Source organism: Piliocolobus tephrosceles, chromosome 16, assembly GCF_002776525.5.
Source record: "Piliocolobus tephrosceles isolate RC106 chromosome 16, ASM277652v3, whole genome shotgun sequence".
Classification (NCBI taxonomy): domain Eukaryota; kingdom Metazoa; phylum Chordata; class Mammalia; order Primates; family Cercopithecidae; genus Piliocolobus; species Piliocolobus tephrosceles.
In genome coordinates, this window is record NC_045449.1 from 55,038,289 (window position 1) to 55,055,259 (window position 16,971).

Consider the following 16,971-nt stretch of genomic DNA (forward strand, 5'->3'; position numbering starts at 1 on the left):
GATGTGGGTGGATCAGGAGGTCAGGAGTCCAAGACAAGCCTGGTTAACATGGTGAAACCATGTTAAGGAGAGACTCCTTCTCTCTCTCTGGTTTTTTGGGTTTTTTTTGTTTGTTTGTTTTGTTTTGTTTTTTTTAAGACAAAGTCTCGCTCTGTCGCCAAGGCTGGAGTGCAGTGGTGCCATCTCAGCTCACCGCAACCTCCGCCTCCTGGATTCAAGCGATTCTCCTGCCTCAGTCTCCCAAGTAGCTAGGATTACAGGCACCCACCACCACGCCCAGCTAATGTTTGTATTTTTACTAGAGACAGGGTTTTACCATGTTGGCCAGGCTGGTCTCGGACTCCTGACCTCATCATCTGCCCACCTGGGCCTCCCAAAGTGCTGGGATTACAGGCATGAGCCACTGCGCCCAGTCAACTCCTTCTCAAAAGAAAAAAAAAAAAAATAGTGCTGCTTTCTCTTTCAAGTGTCCTGATTTGGGTGATAGTAAATGCCACCCTACTTATAAGGGAACTACCTCAGAATGCTAGTTGGGGTGTTTTTGTAGCACTCTACTATTGGCAATAGGTGATGCTCACAACAGCCCGTGAGGGTGGATGACATCCGCTTCACAGATGACAAAGGAGCCTCGTGCTCAGACCGTGGGCTGCCGGAGCAGGTCCATGGCTGCACCCCCACATGGGCCATATTTCCCCCTTGTCACTCTTTCCACCAAGCCCCCTTGGAACTTCAGTTATTAAACTCTCTTGGGTGGAATTCAAGTTAGAATCACAACAGATGCCTCATATGAATTGTGCCAGTGAAAAATGACATTCTATTTAGAGGCAGGGCAGCCTGGCTTAGAGTAAGTTTAAAATATGTGTTATGCTGTAGCAAATGTACCATGATCCTGTAAGATGTTCATAACAGGGGAACTGGATGTGGGGTATACTCTCTGTACTAACTTCGCAAGTTTTCCGTAAATCTAAAACTGTTCCAAAATAACAAGTTCCTTTAAAATTAACTCCAGGAGACCAGGTGCAGTGGCTAATGCCTGTAATCCCAGCACTTTGGAAGGCTGAGGCAGGTGGATTGCTTGAGCCCAGGAGTTTGAGGCCAGCCTGGGCAATGTGGTGAAATCCCATCTCTACAAAAAATACAGAAATTAGCCAGGTGTGGTGGCGCACTCCTGTAGTCCCAGCAACTTGGGGGACTGAGGTGGGAGAATCATCTGAGCCCAGGAGTTTGAGGCTGCAGTGAGCTGTGATTGTACCACTGTACTCCAACCTGGGCAACAGAGCGAGACCCTGTCTCAAAAAACAAAAATGAAATAAAGTCTGGGAAAGAAGTGGGTTTTACCACTCTTATTTTCTGAAGAGAAACTAAATTTAATGTGTAAAGTGAGGACAAGTTCACAAAGTTAGTGTTTGAGTTGCCTAAAATATGTTTGCTAAAACTATTCAATGCTTTCACATAAAACATGATCAGAAGTTCTATGCCAAAACATATGTGTGTGTATATATATATGCACTATATATACTGCATGCAAAAATGCAAAATCTAAATTGCCAACCTTTTTGAAATTGCTCTGAAAGGAAAGCATTTGAAGATAAATTGCTTACCCAAAGAACATACTTTCCAAGAAAGCAAGTAATACTTAAGGTGTTCATAATCCTCATCAAATTAATTATTGCTACTGAAAGCTTACAAGGAGCTGTTTTTATGTCGGGTGTGACAGGTTTGACTTGGCAGAAGGTGTCACTTTACTAACAACATTTTAAATAAGTGACAGAAGACAAGAAACTACATGTTAAATACCAGAACAAAGAGTGTCTAAGTGGATGCTAAGAGTTGAAATATGGCTGGATACCTGCCCAAGAGAGCTGAAAAGTAGATGAAAGTTGGTTACCTATAAACTAGTGCACCCTAATGAATTAAAAGGTGTTGATGAGTTAACTTGTTATGCCTTCCAGATAAGACATGCAAATGGGGCTTCTTCCTCCTTCGCTACTTCCAAGGAATTTAACAAGGAGACCAATGCAAATTAGGGCTCAAGCTGGGAACAGATTGGGGAAAGGAGGACCATCATGCCCATATAGATGCCCCTGTGCCCTGGCAGTCAAGGCTTCTGAAAAATAATGAAACCCAGAAGTCTGCGTGATGCTGCCTTATCATTTGTCCAAAGCCTTCTTGCGGCAGTTTGCAGGCTCTTGCAAGCTCCAGGACCAAGGAGCTATGTTCGTGCTGGAAGCTTGTTTAGGATGAGCTGTTCTTTGTGGGATGGGTGCAGCCAGGACCAGGTGTCCAGGGACGGTGTTTTAACAAAGGGTGTGAGGTGTCTGATCTCACAATGCACCTGAACTCCACTTGCCTTTTTTTCATCTTCTCATTCTGTTTCATGCACAGAACCAGCCCCATCCTGAAACTGACTCTAAATTACTCCCGCTCCAGGTGGAGTGCCTTTCTCAGAGTTCAACAGAGCCTTCCTGTCGCCCAAGGGACAACTCCACTGAATGCCCAAGCCTAACAAGTAAAAACCAAACTCTGTGCTCCCCCATCCTGGGCCATTACTGGTTTCTCTACTGCTGTTGGTGGTACCACCATCAACTTGTCCATCATGACCCTGGCCAGTTCCTCCCACAACCCTCCACAGCACCCAGGGACCTCACCTCCATTCCATCCAACACAGACCTCCTCACCACAAACCTTGGTTTTGCCACAGCAGCCCTGAGACCTTTACACCCTCCTCCCTTCATCCTATCTCCCACCAAGGCCCCAGAGCCATTCCTTAAAGCAGGGCTCCAAAAACTATGACCCACAGGCCAATTCTGGTACCCAACTTGTTTTGCACAGCCAGTGAACTGACAACGATCTTTTCATATAGCCAGAAAAAAAAAAAAACAAAAAACAAAACACACCATTCTGAGTATGTGACTTCCATGTTCAAGATGTCTCATGTTCAGAAAGGCCCCTGGAAAAGGAGGAAGGGTATGAGCTGGGCACAAAGGGAGACCCTCTCAGCTGAGCTCCTCCCATCTAGACATTTTCCTGGACTTCCTATCCAATGACTTCCCTTAGCTTCTCATCAGCCACCCCTGCCTGCCCAGGAAGCTGGCAGATGTGGCCTTTTAACTGGGCACAGCTCTGTTCTATATCATATGAGGGCTCTGTTCCCAAGGAAGGTAGAGAGAATGGACACCAGGTGGACCCTCAGCCGTCTGTGCCACAGAGGGAGTGTTTGCAGTTTCCAGACTAAAAGTCCCCATGTGCTTGATGGGATCTGTGACTACAACGTGATGCTTGACTTTTCCTCATATGACCAGAGCCACTTTGTCCATCTGGTGCAATGGTCAGCTACCTGCTAGGGGCCCTCCAGGATTCCCAGTTGATTCCATATCTGCATCACCACCATCAGCACTAAATAAAATACTCAAGTTCCTGCTGGTGAGCGTGAGCAGTGCTACACTGGGCCTTTCAACCAAGGTGACAAGGACTGAAAATAATCACTGCCACTTATTGGGGGCTTCTCATCTGCCAGGCATGGTACAAAGTGCTTTAAATAAGCATTCAACAGTTTCATGCTGACAGAAGCCCTGTGAGCCAGTGGAGCTACTCCCATGCCCATTATACAAGGGAGAAAACTGAGGCAGAGGGAGGTTAGGTAATTCACTCAGCATCACACAACTGATAGGTGGTGGAGCCAGGATTTGGGCCCCATCTGCCTCTCTAGAGGCTCTGATCTATCCAGAGTTGAGTCTAAGCCATGAATAGGGCAATTAGACAGCAGAGGAAACCCATTCAGCCACCATGTGCATGAAGAGTGAGGAATTTCTGTCATACAGAGGGGAGTGAATTCACTGAGCTGAGAGCTGAGGAACCACTGATCTGATGGCTGAGACACCACTGGGAAGACTGGAGAGGCTTTTCTGGGCATGCATTGCCAGGCACAGGAGAAGCTGAGGGAAGATGACTAAGAGGTACTGGCAAAGAACTCAGAAATTCTGATGGAAGCTTTACATGCTACCATCACATCCATCCATCTATCCACCCATCCATCCACCCATATCTTCCTCCATCCACCCAATCATACATACATCCAGTCATCTATACACCACCCACCCATCCATCCATCCATCCATCCATCCATCCATCCATCCATTCCTTCATCCATCCTATCATGCATCCAATTATACATACATCCAATCATATATCTGTACATCATCCATTCTTCCCTCTATTCATCCATCCATCCATCCACCCATCCCTTCCTTCATCCTTCCTATCATCCATCCAATCATACATATATCCAGTCATACATCTGTACATCACTGGCTCCATCTATCCATTTATCCATCCATCCTTTCTTCCATCCATCAATCATCCATCCATCATACATACATCCAACCATACATCTGTACATCATTCATTCTTCCATCGATTCATCCAATTATCCATCCATTCCTTCCTGTATCCATCCCATTATCCATTTGATCATACATACGTCATCTATACATCATCCATTCATCCATCCATCCATTCATCCATCCACCCATCCACCCATATCTTCATCCAATCAATCATACATACATCCAATCATCTACACATCACCCATCCGTCCATCCACCCATCCATCCATCCATCCATCCATCCAATCATCCAATCATATATCCAATTACACATCCATCCAATTATACATTCATACATGCATCTAATCATTCAATTATACATACACACATCCATATAATTATACATCCAATCATACATCTATCCAATTATACATTCATACATCCAACTAATAAATTATTAATTCATATATCCATCCTTATAATTATACATCCATCTAATCATTCAGTAATTCACCCGTCCATCCAGTCATCTATCCAATAATAAACACATTCATCCAATCATCCATCCATCCATCCACCCATTCATCCGTCCATCCATCCACCCACCCATCATGGTTTGAGTCTTGATTTACTACAATGGTCCCCTGTGGACAGCCCAGGTGGGACTGAATTGAAGGGAAGCCCAGGGCTGCCCCCATAAACATTTGGCTCCTTTACATCGATGAGAACTAGATCCACATGTATAAATCCTCATGATTTGAAGGTGCTTTTACCAACATTCACTCATGGGATTCTCCCAGCAACTCTAGGAGGAGGCAGGTAGAGTTGAGGTCATCTCACCCATTTTACAAATGAGGAAACAGAGGCCCTGAGAGGCAGGTCCAAGTCCACCTGACCAGAAAGAAGTGGAACTGGGACTTGAACCCAGCCATCTAGTCCCTTGGTCCCATGCTCTGTAGCCTGTAACTCCCGCTTCCTGGTAGGGCACCTCCAGGAGGACCCTATCGGCTGGCCCTGGGCCTGCCCTGGAGTCTTTTGCTGTGTGTGGCCATCCTTCCTCCCTCAGGAGAGTGTGTACTCCCCCAGAGCACAGGCTGTATCTTCTGAGCGTTTTGTCCCTTCCCAGTACCTAGCACTCAGCTCTGTATACATCAGGCTTTCAAGAAGTCTCAGCCTTCCAGAGGGTAGGGTCTTGACCTGCTCAGCCCCGGATACTGCAGGATGCATTGATAAGCCCATAAAATAACCAGGGCAGATTGACTCCCAGTGGCCAAAGTACCACAGGGAAGGGACAATTCAGTCCTTCTAGGAGGAGGAGGTAGTTTTCTCATTTCTATTAGGCCAACAAAAGCTGCCTTACTAAGGACATTATTGGTGGAGGGTGTGGTTGTCAACCACTGTGATCATTTGGGCCTCTCTTGCCCAAGCTTCCCATTCTGAAAGGACAGTTTTCTTGTAGGTACCCATGGCTGCCATTTCAAATGTAACTCACAGCTTGTCCATCAGTCGTTGGAGATCTTTCTATGGACGCTTGATGGCATCCAAACACCACCCAATGTCCACTTAGAAGTAAGCACTGTGTCTGCCCTGAGCTGACTCCTTTCCAAGGAAGGGGTTGGATCTCTGAGTGTTTTCCTAGGTGTCTACTTGTTAATTAATGGCAATGAACAAAGCAGAAGGTTCATGCGTAGCTGGGCTTTCTGGTATTTGCTGCCCACTGACCAATGGAAGATAAACCTTTGCCTCCGGTGGCACCACTAGCTGGTTAAGAGGCACTTTCTCCTGTCACCCAGGAGCAAACGCACATCACCTGTGTCCTCGTCTGATGGTCCTGGTGTGGGGCACAGTCGTGCTGGCAGGGAGGGAGGTGGGATTGGTCCCCTTTGTGGGTTTGTCACAAGGCCGTGTTCCAACTGTTTCCATGGGGAGCAATTTTCAGCTCCACAAGACACTGCTCCCCAGTTCCTCCTGAGATCAAAAGGGGGCGCTGGGGAGAGGCCGCCATTCTGAGGCCTCACCATGTGTGTTCCAGAATCTCCCCTGCAGACCCCCGCTGAGGACGGATCTGAGGAACTGGGCTCTGAAACCTCTGATGCTAAGAGCACTCCAACGGCGGAAGGTGGGCCCCCCTTTAGACGCCCCCTCCATGCCTCCAGCCTGCGCTTAGCCGTGCTTTGAGCCTCCCTCCTGGCTGCATCTGCTGCTCCCCCTGGCTGAGAAATGTGCTCACTCATTCGGTGCTTTGCAGGACAGTGTGGCGGGAGCTGAGCCCTGCTTCGATGCCTTGCTTGCTGGTGCTGAGCGTGGGCACCTTCATCCCATGTGTGCTCTGGAGGCAGCCACCCTTGGAGAGTCCCGCGCACAGCTCCACAAAGCCCCACTCCATACGACTGTCCTCCCATACCCCTTTCAAAAGCCCCCTCTTCTCTCTCTCTTCAGGGGCCAGCAGGTCCCAGAGCAGCCATTTGGCTGAGGGAAGGGGCAGGTCAGTGCACATTTGATCTTGGTTTAGTATCCTGCATTTTGGGGGCTCTGGGTGTGGTCTGGGCCTCTGAACTTTGGCCACGGTGTTTGTTCTGGCCCTTCTAACCTGTCCTTTCCAGACACTCAGCATCTAGGTTATTAGGACTCACATACTTCCTGATGTGCTCCTCAGTCCTGATTTTGACCATCTTCTCTTGCTTCCCATCTGTGTCAGTCAAGACTGCATTTGGCTGTAAGAAACATAAACCCCAACTAACTGTGACATTTACATGAAGAGGTTTACTTTTCTCACATAATCAGATGCCTGAACTTGGCCAGCACCTCAAGGGTCAATGATGCTCTCCCGTCTTTACTTTCTGTCATCTTTAGTGGTTGGATTGTTGCCTTATGGTTACAAAGTGGTTGCTGCACTTCCAGGCATCATATCTGCCTTTGAAGCAGGAACGAGTTGCAAAGCAAAGTGGCCAAAAGGGCCCTGAAACTAAATGTGACCCCTTAGGAAAGCAGGAGTTTTCTTGCAAGTGGCAGTCTTCCACTTATGTCTCATCAGCCAGAGCTGGGTCTTACGGCCACCCCTTGCTGCAGGCAAAGCTGGGACATTGAGCATTTTGCCCTCCAGCCTCTTTAGCAGAATAAATCAAGGGAGAAGAACGTTAATAATGGCTTTCAAGTGACTAGTTGGCAGTATCTGCCCGTCTCTCTCTCCATCCTCCCCTTGGAGGTTCAAGATTCCTTTCTCAGCACTTCTTCAGGCTCTGCACATTCATTTGGATCTTGTGTCTTGGGGTGAAAAACTGGCCCAGGTGTCTCTGCAAGCATCTACCTTTGGATGCATTTGGAAAGTGGCTGTCAAGTGCCCGCCCCTTGCTTGGTACAATGCTGCATCTTTAGAGGATGCAGCAGGTGTGGGCCTTGCCGCTGAGGTTCTTAGCCTCATGAGAATATCCAGGTCAGATTCTCCTGGCTCCTTCTTAGAGCCAGTGATGCAAGACACTTCCTGCTCATCTTGTTGGGATGGTTTTGCAAGTTGCCTGCCATCCTGAGAAAGTCTACAAAACGATGCCAGACCTCATGCCAGCTTCCCAAGCCTTGGCTCTCAGTGCTCCCTCAACAGAGTCTGGAAGAATCTCCCAAACAAGTCTCAATGCCCTCTGAACCCTGTGCAGGCGTGAGACTCAAGAGCACTGGCTCCCACCCCTGGTGGAGGGAGCCCTGCTGGGGCTGGGATCTTGCCTGGTTGCTCTGCCTGCACCCAAGACAACCATAATTAAAATGTCCTTCATTGAACTTGGAAAGCGTTCAAAGCTGACAACTCCTTACGTGTACCTAGAGTGGCCTGGGAGTGTGCCAGGGCATTGCTTGAGAGAAACACTGATTTGGAAGCGTTTACCTTGATGAGAGACTGACAGCAGATCCTGGTAGCCGAGCTTTCCCTCTTGCCTCTGCTGTGAAGGTGGACCCATGCGACAGTCAAATGCCTGACTTTGGACAGGACCGGACCTATTTATTGCCATGCAAGAGACTCTGCATTTTTGAATTATGGGTCATGGGCTTGGAGACGAGTTAGAGCTGGGAGAAGTCTTGGAAGTCACCTAGAGAAGACACTGCCATTTTGCAGATGAGGAAACTGTCCAGTCAAAATGGACCAAGGATTTGCCCAAAGTCTCACAGCAAAACCATAGGCCCCGCCCTAACCCCCTCAGTCCCTGTGCTGTGTCAATCGTAATTCTCGCCTTGAGGATCAAATAGTTATGAGCAATCATCTGGTTTTCAGTATTCTTTTAAAATGCCTGGGGCCATGCCCAGCAGTCCCTTTCACTGGGGTTTAGACAGGGCTGCCGGGCTTTCCTGGTGGATGAGCTGGGCAGTTCATGAGCCAGTACCACTTAGCAGCATGTCAGTGTGCTTCCTGGGGAGCTGGCAGCAGGGGCTTCAGGCCCTGCTTCAGGGCTGCTTTCTTGCATATGGCTGATCCCCTCCTCACTACTCCTCCCTGCATTGCTCCTGCACAAGAAGCAAAGGTGCGGGGCTGGGCGTGGCTCATCCTGGCTCCTCTAAGGTGGTTCTCGGTGGTTTCCAGATGTGACAGCGCCCTTAGTGGATGAGAGAGCTCCCGGCAAGCAGGATGCTGCCCAGCCCCACATGGAGATCCCAGAAGGAACCACAGGTGAGGGTGAGCCGCAGAGACCCCCAGGCAGTCAAGGCCCTGCCCGGTGCCCCAGCTGACCTGCGACAGAAGTGAGGGCACTTTGTGTGTTTATCCTCCTGTGGGGCAGGAACATGGGTGGATTCTGGCTCCTGGGAATCTTGGGTTGTGAGTAGCTTGATGTCTTGGTGCCCAGTTACCTCCCTGGCTGCCTGCCAGCCTCTCAGAGCATTTAGGGCCTTCGGGACTTCTTCTAGATGCTCCTCATCTTGCCTCAGTCAGCGCATCAGTTCCAGGGAGTTCTCTGCAGGATTTTCTGGGGCAGGTGGTGGCAGACCCGTGCCTTCTTGACACCTGAGGTCAGTCCGCCCTCCTGCTCAGACTGTCCGGCACAGGGTCACCTCCCAAGGGGTGGACCCAAAGATCACCTGAGCACACAGAGGGTGCAGATGACTGGACCACATCTTTTGGTGATCTTAATGAGGTGGTCCCAGAGGAGCTGAGACATGTGATCTAGCATCCAGTTCTGGGACTCGGTCTCCTTTTCAAACATATTCGTGTAGAACAGGCATGACGAGAATGCCTTGTCAACACGGGTGATGGGGAATTGATCGGACAGGGCGCTGGGCTCAAGGCTGCAGTCACCCAAGAGTGGCTCAGCCCACCAGGCCCTAGGAAACGCCCGCACAGCCTGGAGCTCCTGGCGTCATTTCCTTCATGTCTTCTTCACTGCACTTACATAAAGATGCCAGCCGTTGGTTTGGTGATTTGGAGGGTGCCCAGTTGCCCAACAAGAATTGCAGAAGAGGCCTAGACAGGACTTCATCAGCAATGGAGAGCAGGGAAGATGTGCCCAGAAAAGAGTTTCCTTCCTTTCCTACAGATGGTGCTCCCTGCAGCTACTGGGGAAGCCTGCAGCGTTCTCTGGGGCTCTGTGTGTTGAGACCAGCCCCACCCCGGCCCCTTCTGAGTGCATTTCTGCTTTGTGACTTGATCCGTGAGGTCCCCTGAGATGGGCAGAGGGGATGGCCTCGAAGCTGGGGCAGAGCCTCATCCTTGAACATGAAGGACGTTTGAAGACCGTGGCACGATCACGGGATAAGATCACGGGGAACTTTTCAGTTTCTCTCCTCCTCTCCCGTCAGTCATTTCACTGGGGGAAATCCCTCCCCTGCCCAGAATGAAAACTCTAGCCAACTCTTGACTTTCCCATCACTCCAAAGTGATTTAAAGTATGTTAGTCTCCGCAGTGGCAAAACACAGTGTGCAAATGCTAAATAATTAGAACAGTCAGTCCCATGTGACAGTCAAAGCTTCTAACTCCATTCAAAGTTGCCGCCATTCCCCTCGGGGGCTGGCAGGGAAGGGAGGGGTAGGAGAAACAGGAAGGTTCTTACTGAGTTAGTCCTGGTGTGAACCATGTCACACTCCCTGCAGAGGTTTCAAGGAGATTCTCTTTCTCTCGCTCTCCATGGGGACCTTACTTGAATTCTTCTAGACTCTTCCCCCAGCCTGCCATCTCCAGCTATCCTCCCCTGAAGAGCCCTTCCTCTGCACTAGATTCTGGTGGCCATGTCATCTCCTCAGCCCTGTGGGAGTCTGAAGATCTGGCTGCAGCCTCACCTCTGAGGTCCTGCTGGTTGCCACCTCTTAGACATGATCTGAGGCTCCCATGCACTCTGTCCGACCTGTGCCCACATGGGGCCCACGGGAAACATGCTGGCAAGCAAACTGTGGGTGTGTGGACAGTTCTCAGGACTGTAGCATCTGTCCTTTGCTCTGCCCCCAAAGCAAGGCCAGCCCATCTTCCATCTGAGAATGGGCAGATTCTCAGTGTTCCTTGGTGGGGCCCTGATCACAGTCTACCAGGTCCCTAACCAGAGGGGACATGCACCACATGTCCTCAACGTATTGACTTGAAACGTTGTACTGGGACTGTGATGGGGGTGGCCATGTAGCCACTCCCACCACCCCCAAGCCACTCTCCAAGGAAATCCTCCTAAAGATCCCTTTACACCCTCCGTGTGGTGGGGTGGTTCTAGAGTTGGGTGCATGTGTCTTCAGCTACTGACAATGCAGACTTTAGTTGGCACCTCACTCTGGCCTATCCTGTTTGCTGTTCTTGGCGCTCCAGTGAAACTCCCCATGGGCCATCCAGTCAGGGTGCAGAGTGGCCACCCCCTTGCAGGATCCTGCCTTGCTGGACAGCACAGGGCCCTCCTGGCTCTTGTAAAACATGCCCCAGGGTACAGAGAGGCCATTGGTGATGTGAGGCCCAACCTCCACTGTGCCCTCCCTCCCTCCTTGGTGTTTCCAAGCAGCTCCCTTGCTGGGGTCAAGCGGTGGCAAAGACAGTGCAGCCTCCAATTTCTGACTCACGCCAGGCCCGGCTGTCGCAGCCCTGCACTGGTGTGTGACAGCAAGTTGACTCACCCAGTGCCGTGGCAGTGACAGTGTCCAGGGAAGCCTCCACACGCTCTCTGTCTCGAGGACTCTGGCATTTAGCGGGATTTGCTGTCGCTCTGAGCCTTTCTACCATTGCCATCACCTTGTCAGAAACTCAGGCCCGATCTGCATTCAGAGCTGTGCCCAGGCAGTTGAGCCAACACTCACTCAGTGATGTTGTCGCATGACAAGGCACTGTCACCACTGGGCCTCGTGAGCAGGGCAGTGTTGGCTAGATGGACCCGGAGGGTGTCTGTGTCATGCTAGTGCTAGCGATGGGAGCCCCCTGAGTCCATTGCCTGCCCTCCCATCCCCTTAGCAGCTGCCTGGGGACAGCCAATGGCCTGGGTGTTTCTGAGGCTACCACATGGCTGTCAGGAACCTCGAGAACCTTTCTCTCCCTTGCCTACAGTCTTCACACAGGCCTGTGCTGGCCAGTGGTGGGGATCCAGCATTCCTGTGTTAGGTGCAGAGAGTGACTGACTCATTGCAGGCCTGGGAGATAAGACTGATGGCCCGGCCAGCAACATGTATGCATTTCTCAGAGGCAGTGACCTCTATCACTGCCCTCAGGAAATGCTGGTGATTCTGGTGGCCTGAGGTCAATGCATGTCCACGTGGCCAACTTGCCTTATAAACTCTTCTTCTGGACAATTGCATGCATTGTCCTGTAACAGTGTCCTGTTGTTTATGATGCAGAAATTGGTAATTTTAAAGCACATTGATTTTGGTACTGTTGATGTGGTCAGGAACTTTCTCAGTCTTTCTTGTTTGGGGTGAGCTGTGGCTTCCTAAACAGGAACCCAAGATACCCCCAAAAGCTGCTCAGTAGCACTGCCAGCCTCCCTCTTACCAAGTAGCACCCATTCAGGGCATTCTGTCAAAGGCATTTGCCCAGAAGTTGGGAGGAAGGAAACGTAACATTTTGGGGCACCTACCATATGCCAGGCACCAGGCTAAACATGTTCACACGAATTCTCTTACTAACCCTCACCATCCTTCTACAAGACGAACTAGTATCTTCATCTTGGGGTTCTAGATGAGGAAATGGAGGCTCAGAGAGGTTGAATGAATGCTGGTGCCTGGATACGAACTCCGTCTGCCTGACTCCACAACCCAGGCAAAATCTTTCCTTGAACTTCCCGGCAGCCACTGCTTAGACACAGCCTCCACGACCATGGCCCAGCAGCAAACTGCCTCTCTGACGTCACTCAGCCTGCGTGTCCTTGTGGAGTGAGGCATTCAGGACCCCGGGCTCAAAGTGAAGAAAGTCTTTCCTGCTAGGTCATAGCCACACCTGCATGTGGGTGCTGTGCATTTTATTTAGTGAACTTTTACCACCAGCATCCTCAGCAATGACATTTGCAGAGAAGCCAGAGCTGAGGCACCTTAGTATTCTTGGGACGTGACTTCCCTGAATGTTTTAGGGAAAATACCAGAAGACGCAGAGAGCTTGGTTTCTAGCAAACAATAACTGTTTTTGCTTTTACCCCCCTTCATTTGCTGACACATACACCAGCTGAAGAAGCGGGCATTGGAGACACCCCCAGCCTGGAAGACGAAGCTGCTGGTCACGTGACCCAAGGTCAGTGAACTGGAATTGCCTGCCATGACTTTGGGGTTGGGAGGAGGGACATGGGGTGGGCTCTGCCCTGAAAAGATCATCTGGACCCGAGCCCTAATTCACAAATCCAGGAGATTTTAGGGAGTTGGTTCTTACCAAAGGTTGGCTACTCAGATATAGAAAGAGCCCTGGTGGTTTTTTTCTAATACCATTTCTGGGCAATTCCTAAGGCGTTTAGAGTTCTGAAAGACGCTAGTCTGGCCTGGGAGCTGAGAATGAATGTCTAACAGGAACTCTAGGCTGGGCACGGTGACTCACACCACTAATCCCAGCACTTTGGGAGACCCAGGTGGGCAGATCACCTGAGGTCAGGCGTTTGAGACCAGCCTGGCCAACATGGTGAAATCCTGTCTCACTACAAATAAAAAAATTAGCCAGGCGTCCATGCTGGCTAACACGGTGAAACCCCGTCTCTACTAAAAATACAAAAAATTAGCCAGGTGTGGTTGCAGGCACCTGTAGTCCCAGCTACTCCGGAGGCTGAGGCAGGAGAATGGCCTGAACCCGGGAGGCGGAGCTTGCAGTGAGCCGAGATCGTGCCACTGCACTCCAGCCTGGGCGACAGAGCGAGACTCCATCTAACAAAAAAAAAAAAAAAAAAAAAATCAGCTGGGCATGGTGGTGGGTGCCTGTAATCCCAGCTACTCAGGAGGCTGAGGCAGGACAATCGCTCGAACCCAAGAGGCAGACATTGCAGGGAGCCGAGATCACGCCATTGCACTCCAGCCTGGGCAACAAGAGCGAAACTCTGTCTCAAAAAGAAAAAAGAAACTCAAATATGTGTGACGGGCGATTCTCGCTGCAGGCTGCCCTCTGGCCGATCCGGGAGCAAGGCCTTAACCATGTCACCCCCAAGCGATTGCTTTTAAACTTTCTTCTCTGCAGCCTTCAACCCTTACGATTTTCTTCTCAGGTACCAAACTGCTGTGTTCAAGAAAGACAGCTTTGTGTAACCATTTATCATAAATATCTTAAGAACTTTAAAAATCCTAGAGATTCCTAACTTTAGGAAATGGGAGACCTGTGACACTGATATAATGTGGGCTGGGCTTGTTTTCTGTCATTTGCTAGATAAATGAACTTGAGAACCTACTGTAAAATGTGGAAGCTTCTAGATTGCAAAAGGGCTGGGAAGATGCTGTTCTTTTCTCCCGAGTGATGGGCTCTGTCCCGTGTTCAGAGCTGCCTCTGAGGCCATCTGATCCTAGGAGACTCTGCCTCGTTGAGGGTATTTTGAGGCCTAACTACACATTCCTGACCCCAGAGAGGTCACAGCCTATAGCAGGCTGACGTTTCTCATCTCACATGGCACAGAAAGGCGCATTTTCATTCTTAGGCTAACAGAGCTTCAAAAACTAGAAGCCTGGCTCATGTTTCTTTTAGGTCATGTTTTTCAACTTAGGTAAAACTAGAGGCTTTGATAACGTATGACCTCTAGAAATCATTGCTTTTCATAAATAGAAGTGGATCTGAGTTTTTTCTACCGATTTTTAGTGCAGGCTGTGTCTGTATGCCCACGGAACATATTCCATGCAACAGGAAAAGCCCAGGCCACCATCTTTGCTGGGAACTTGACTTTTGCGCTCACTGAATTTTAAGCTTTGTGACAGCAGCCTGGAATCATGGAGGGATAAAGTACCTATTAGTAAGATGGAAACAGGTGTTTCAGGATGGAGCTACAGTCTTTTGAGAGTAAGCCATGGGAAGGCCTGTATACAATGGGTGGACTTTTCTTCTGTCAGTGTCTAGAGACCAGCCTCCTGAAGAGGGCATGGGGGCTTAACTTACCTGGACTACTGTGTTTACAGTACTCATTTATCTCGAACTCCTCCTAACCCCTGAGAATTGCTACATTTAATATTTGCTGAGTACTTCCTAGCATCCTAGGGAATCAATAAAACATTCTCCCAACCAGGCTGGGTGCGGTGGCTCATGTCTGTAATCCCAGCACTTTGGGAGGCCAAGGCAGGCAGATCTCTTGAGGCCAGAAGTGTGAGACTAGCCTGGCTGACATTGTGAAATCCCGTCTCTACTAAAAATACAAAAGTTAGCCGGGCATGGTGGTACACACCTGTAATCTCAGCTACATGGGAGGAGTAGGAGGCAGGAGAGTTGCTACTGAGGCAGGAGAATTGCTTGAACCCAGGAGGTGGAGGTTGCTGTGAGCCGAGATCATACCACTGCACTCCAGCCTGGGCGACAGAGTGAGCGAGAGTCTGTCTCAAAAAAAAAAAAAAAAAAAAAAACATTCTCCCAACCTGGCTTCTTCCTCCAGGGTGTAATTAATCATGTCAGTTTCCTCATTGATACACACACACCCCCACACCCATACACACTATACAATCCTGTATCCATTACTTTTCAAGGTACGTTTACTATTTATGTTTGGGGTCCTTGTCTCTTTTTTAATAGTGTTTCTTAAAGTCTTGTATTATATCAGATTACTGTAACATCACAGTCAGGAGCACTCTAGTAAGCTCTAGGAGGAAAGTGCCTTCCGGAAGGCAGTGGCGACCTGGCCTGTTGGGGCGGCATAGGGGCAGCCCCTGCCTCTGGTCAGTTCTGGTGCTCAGGCTCAGGGTTGCCTGTGGGCTGCTCTTCCCAGAGACTGACCAAGGGCTCCCATAAGGCACCTGCAGACCCTGTAAGAAGCAGAAGTCAGTGTTTCCTGACACCAGTTGATCCATTCAGGATCCACTGATTTAACCACCTGCTGTGTGGCATGCATTGTGGTCGATGCCAGGAATAGGAATTGGAGGGGCCCATGAGTGTGGCCAGTATCAGACTGGAGGTGCTGCTGGAGGTGCTGCTGTGCTGTGACCAGGCCTCTTGGGGATGAGCCCATGGCAACCACCCTGCCTCCGATGGGGTCGGGCCCACATGTTACCTGTGTGTGTCCATGACCATACCTTCCTCCCCCACCTCATCCAAATTTCTTCCTTTTCCAAGCCCCCGAATCCTTCAGGGCTGCAGGTTTTGTTTAAAGCAGAGCTGGTGAGTTGCATGGGTTGTTGTGTTGCGACTAGATGGGGTGTTCAAAGAGTTGGGAGTTAAAAAACATAAAGGGTGGCCGGGCGCGGTGGCTCAAGCCTGTAATCCCAGCACTTTGGGAGGCCGAGACGGGCGGATCACGAGGTCAGGAGATCGAGACTATCCTGGCTAACACGGTGGAACCCCGTCTCTACTAAAAATACAAAAAACTAGCCGGACGAGGTGGCGGCGCCTGTAGTGCCAACTACTCGGGAGGCTGAGGCAGGAGAATGGCGTGAACCCAGGAGGCGGAGCTTGCAGTGAGCTGAGATCCGGCCACTGCACTCCAGCCTGGGTGACAGAGCGAGACTCCGTCTCAAAAAAAAAAAACACACAAAGAGTGCTTATTAGGAGAACCAAGGAGTGTAATTGTCCTGTTCTTAATATGCAGCCAGATTAATGAATGTCACATGAATGAACCAGAAAAAAATGAAGTGTGCCCTTGATCAGCTGGGTTGGTGTGCAGCAAGCTGTGTGACCAAGGGACAGCAGTGCTCCTGAGGGCCGTCACTGTCTGCTGTGCAGAGCCCAGCCCTTCCTCCCACGGGGGCCTACCTCACCTGTGCAAGGGGCTTGTCTGTGGTCAGCGACCTGGATAGATCTGAATGGGGCTTCTTTTTCGAGGAGTCTTATGGCAGGTCTATCAGTAAAGACTCTATTCTTGATGATCACACATTTTGGATTTTCCAAATCTGTCAGAGGATGGGCTTGAGGCAGAGTTTGTAGGCACTAGTTTCACTGGTTTCATTTACCAAAAAGGGGAGCAGAAGTCAAGTATAGTGGCTCATGCCTGTAATCCCAGAAGCAGGAGAACTGCTTGAGCCCAGGAATTCGAGACCAGCCTAAGCAACATAAGGAGACCTGTCTCTACAAAAATAAAAAATAATGTATTAGACGTGGTGGCGTGCCTCTGTGGT

At 49.8% G+C, this 16,971-nt stretch overlaps 1 protein-coding gene across 8 annotated transcripts in view; it reads left to right on the forward strand.

Moving 5' to 3' along the window:
• The window catches only part of MAPT (microtubule associated protein tau), a 133,788-nt gene that overhangs the window by 70,775 nt on the left and 46,042 nt on the right, over positions 1 to 16,971 (forward strand). For 4 of the 8 annotated variants that reach the window (XM_023196183.2, XM_023196175.2, XM_023196176.2 and 1 more), the window contains exons 3-5: positions 6,358 to 6,444; positions 8,890 to 8,976; positions 12,920 to 12,985. In XM_023196183.2, coding sequence (XP_023051951.2) covers positions 6,358 to 6,444; positions 8,890 to 8,976; positions 12,920 to 12,985 — 240 coding nt within the window. The remainder of the gene's footprint in view (positions 1 to 6,357; positions 6,445 to 8,889; positions 8,977 to 12,919; positions 12,986 to 16,971) is intronic. The other 4 variants (XM_023196177.2, XM_023196180.2, XM_023196179.2 and 1 more) reach the window with 2 other exon arrangements.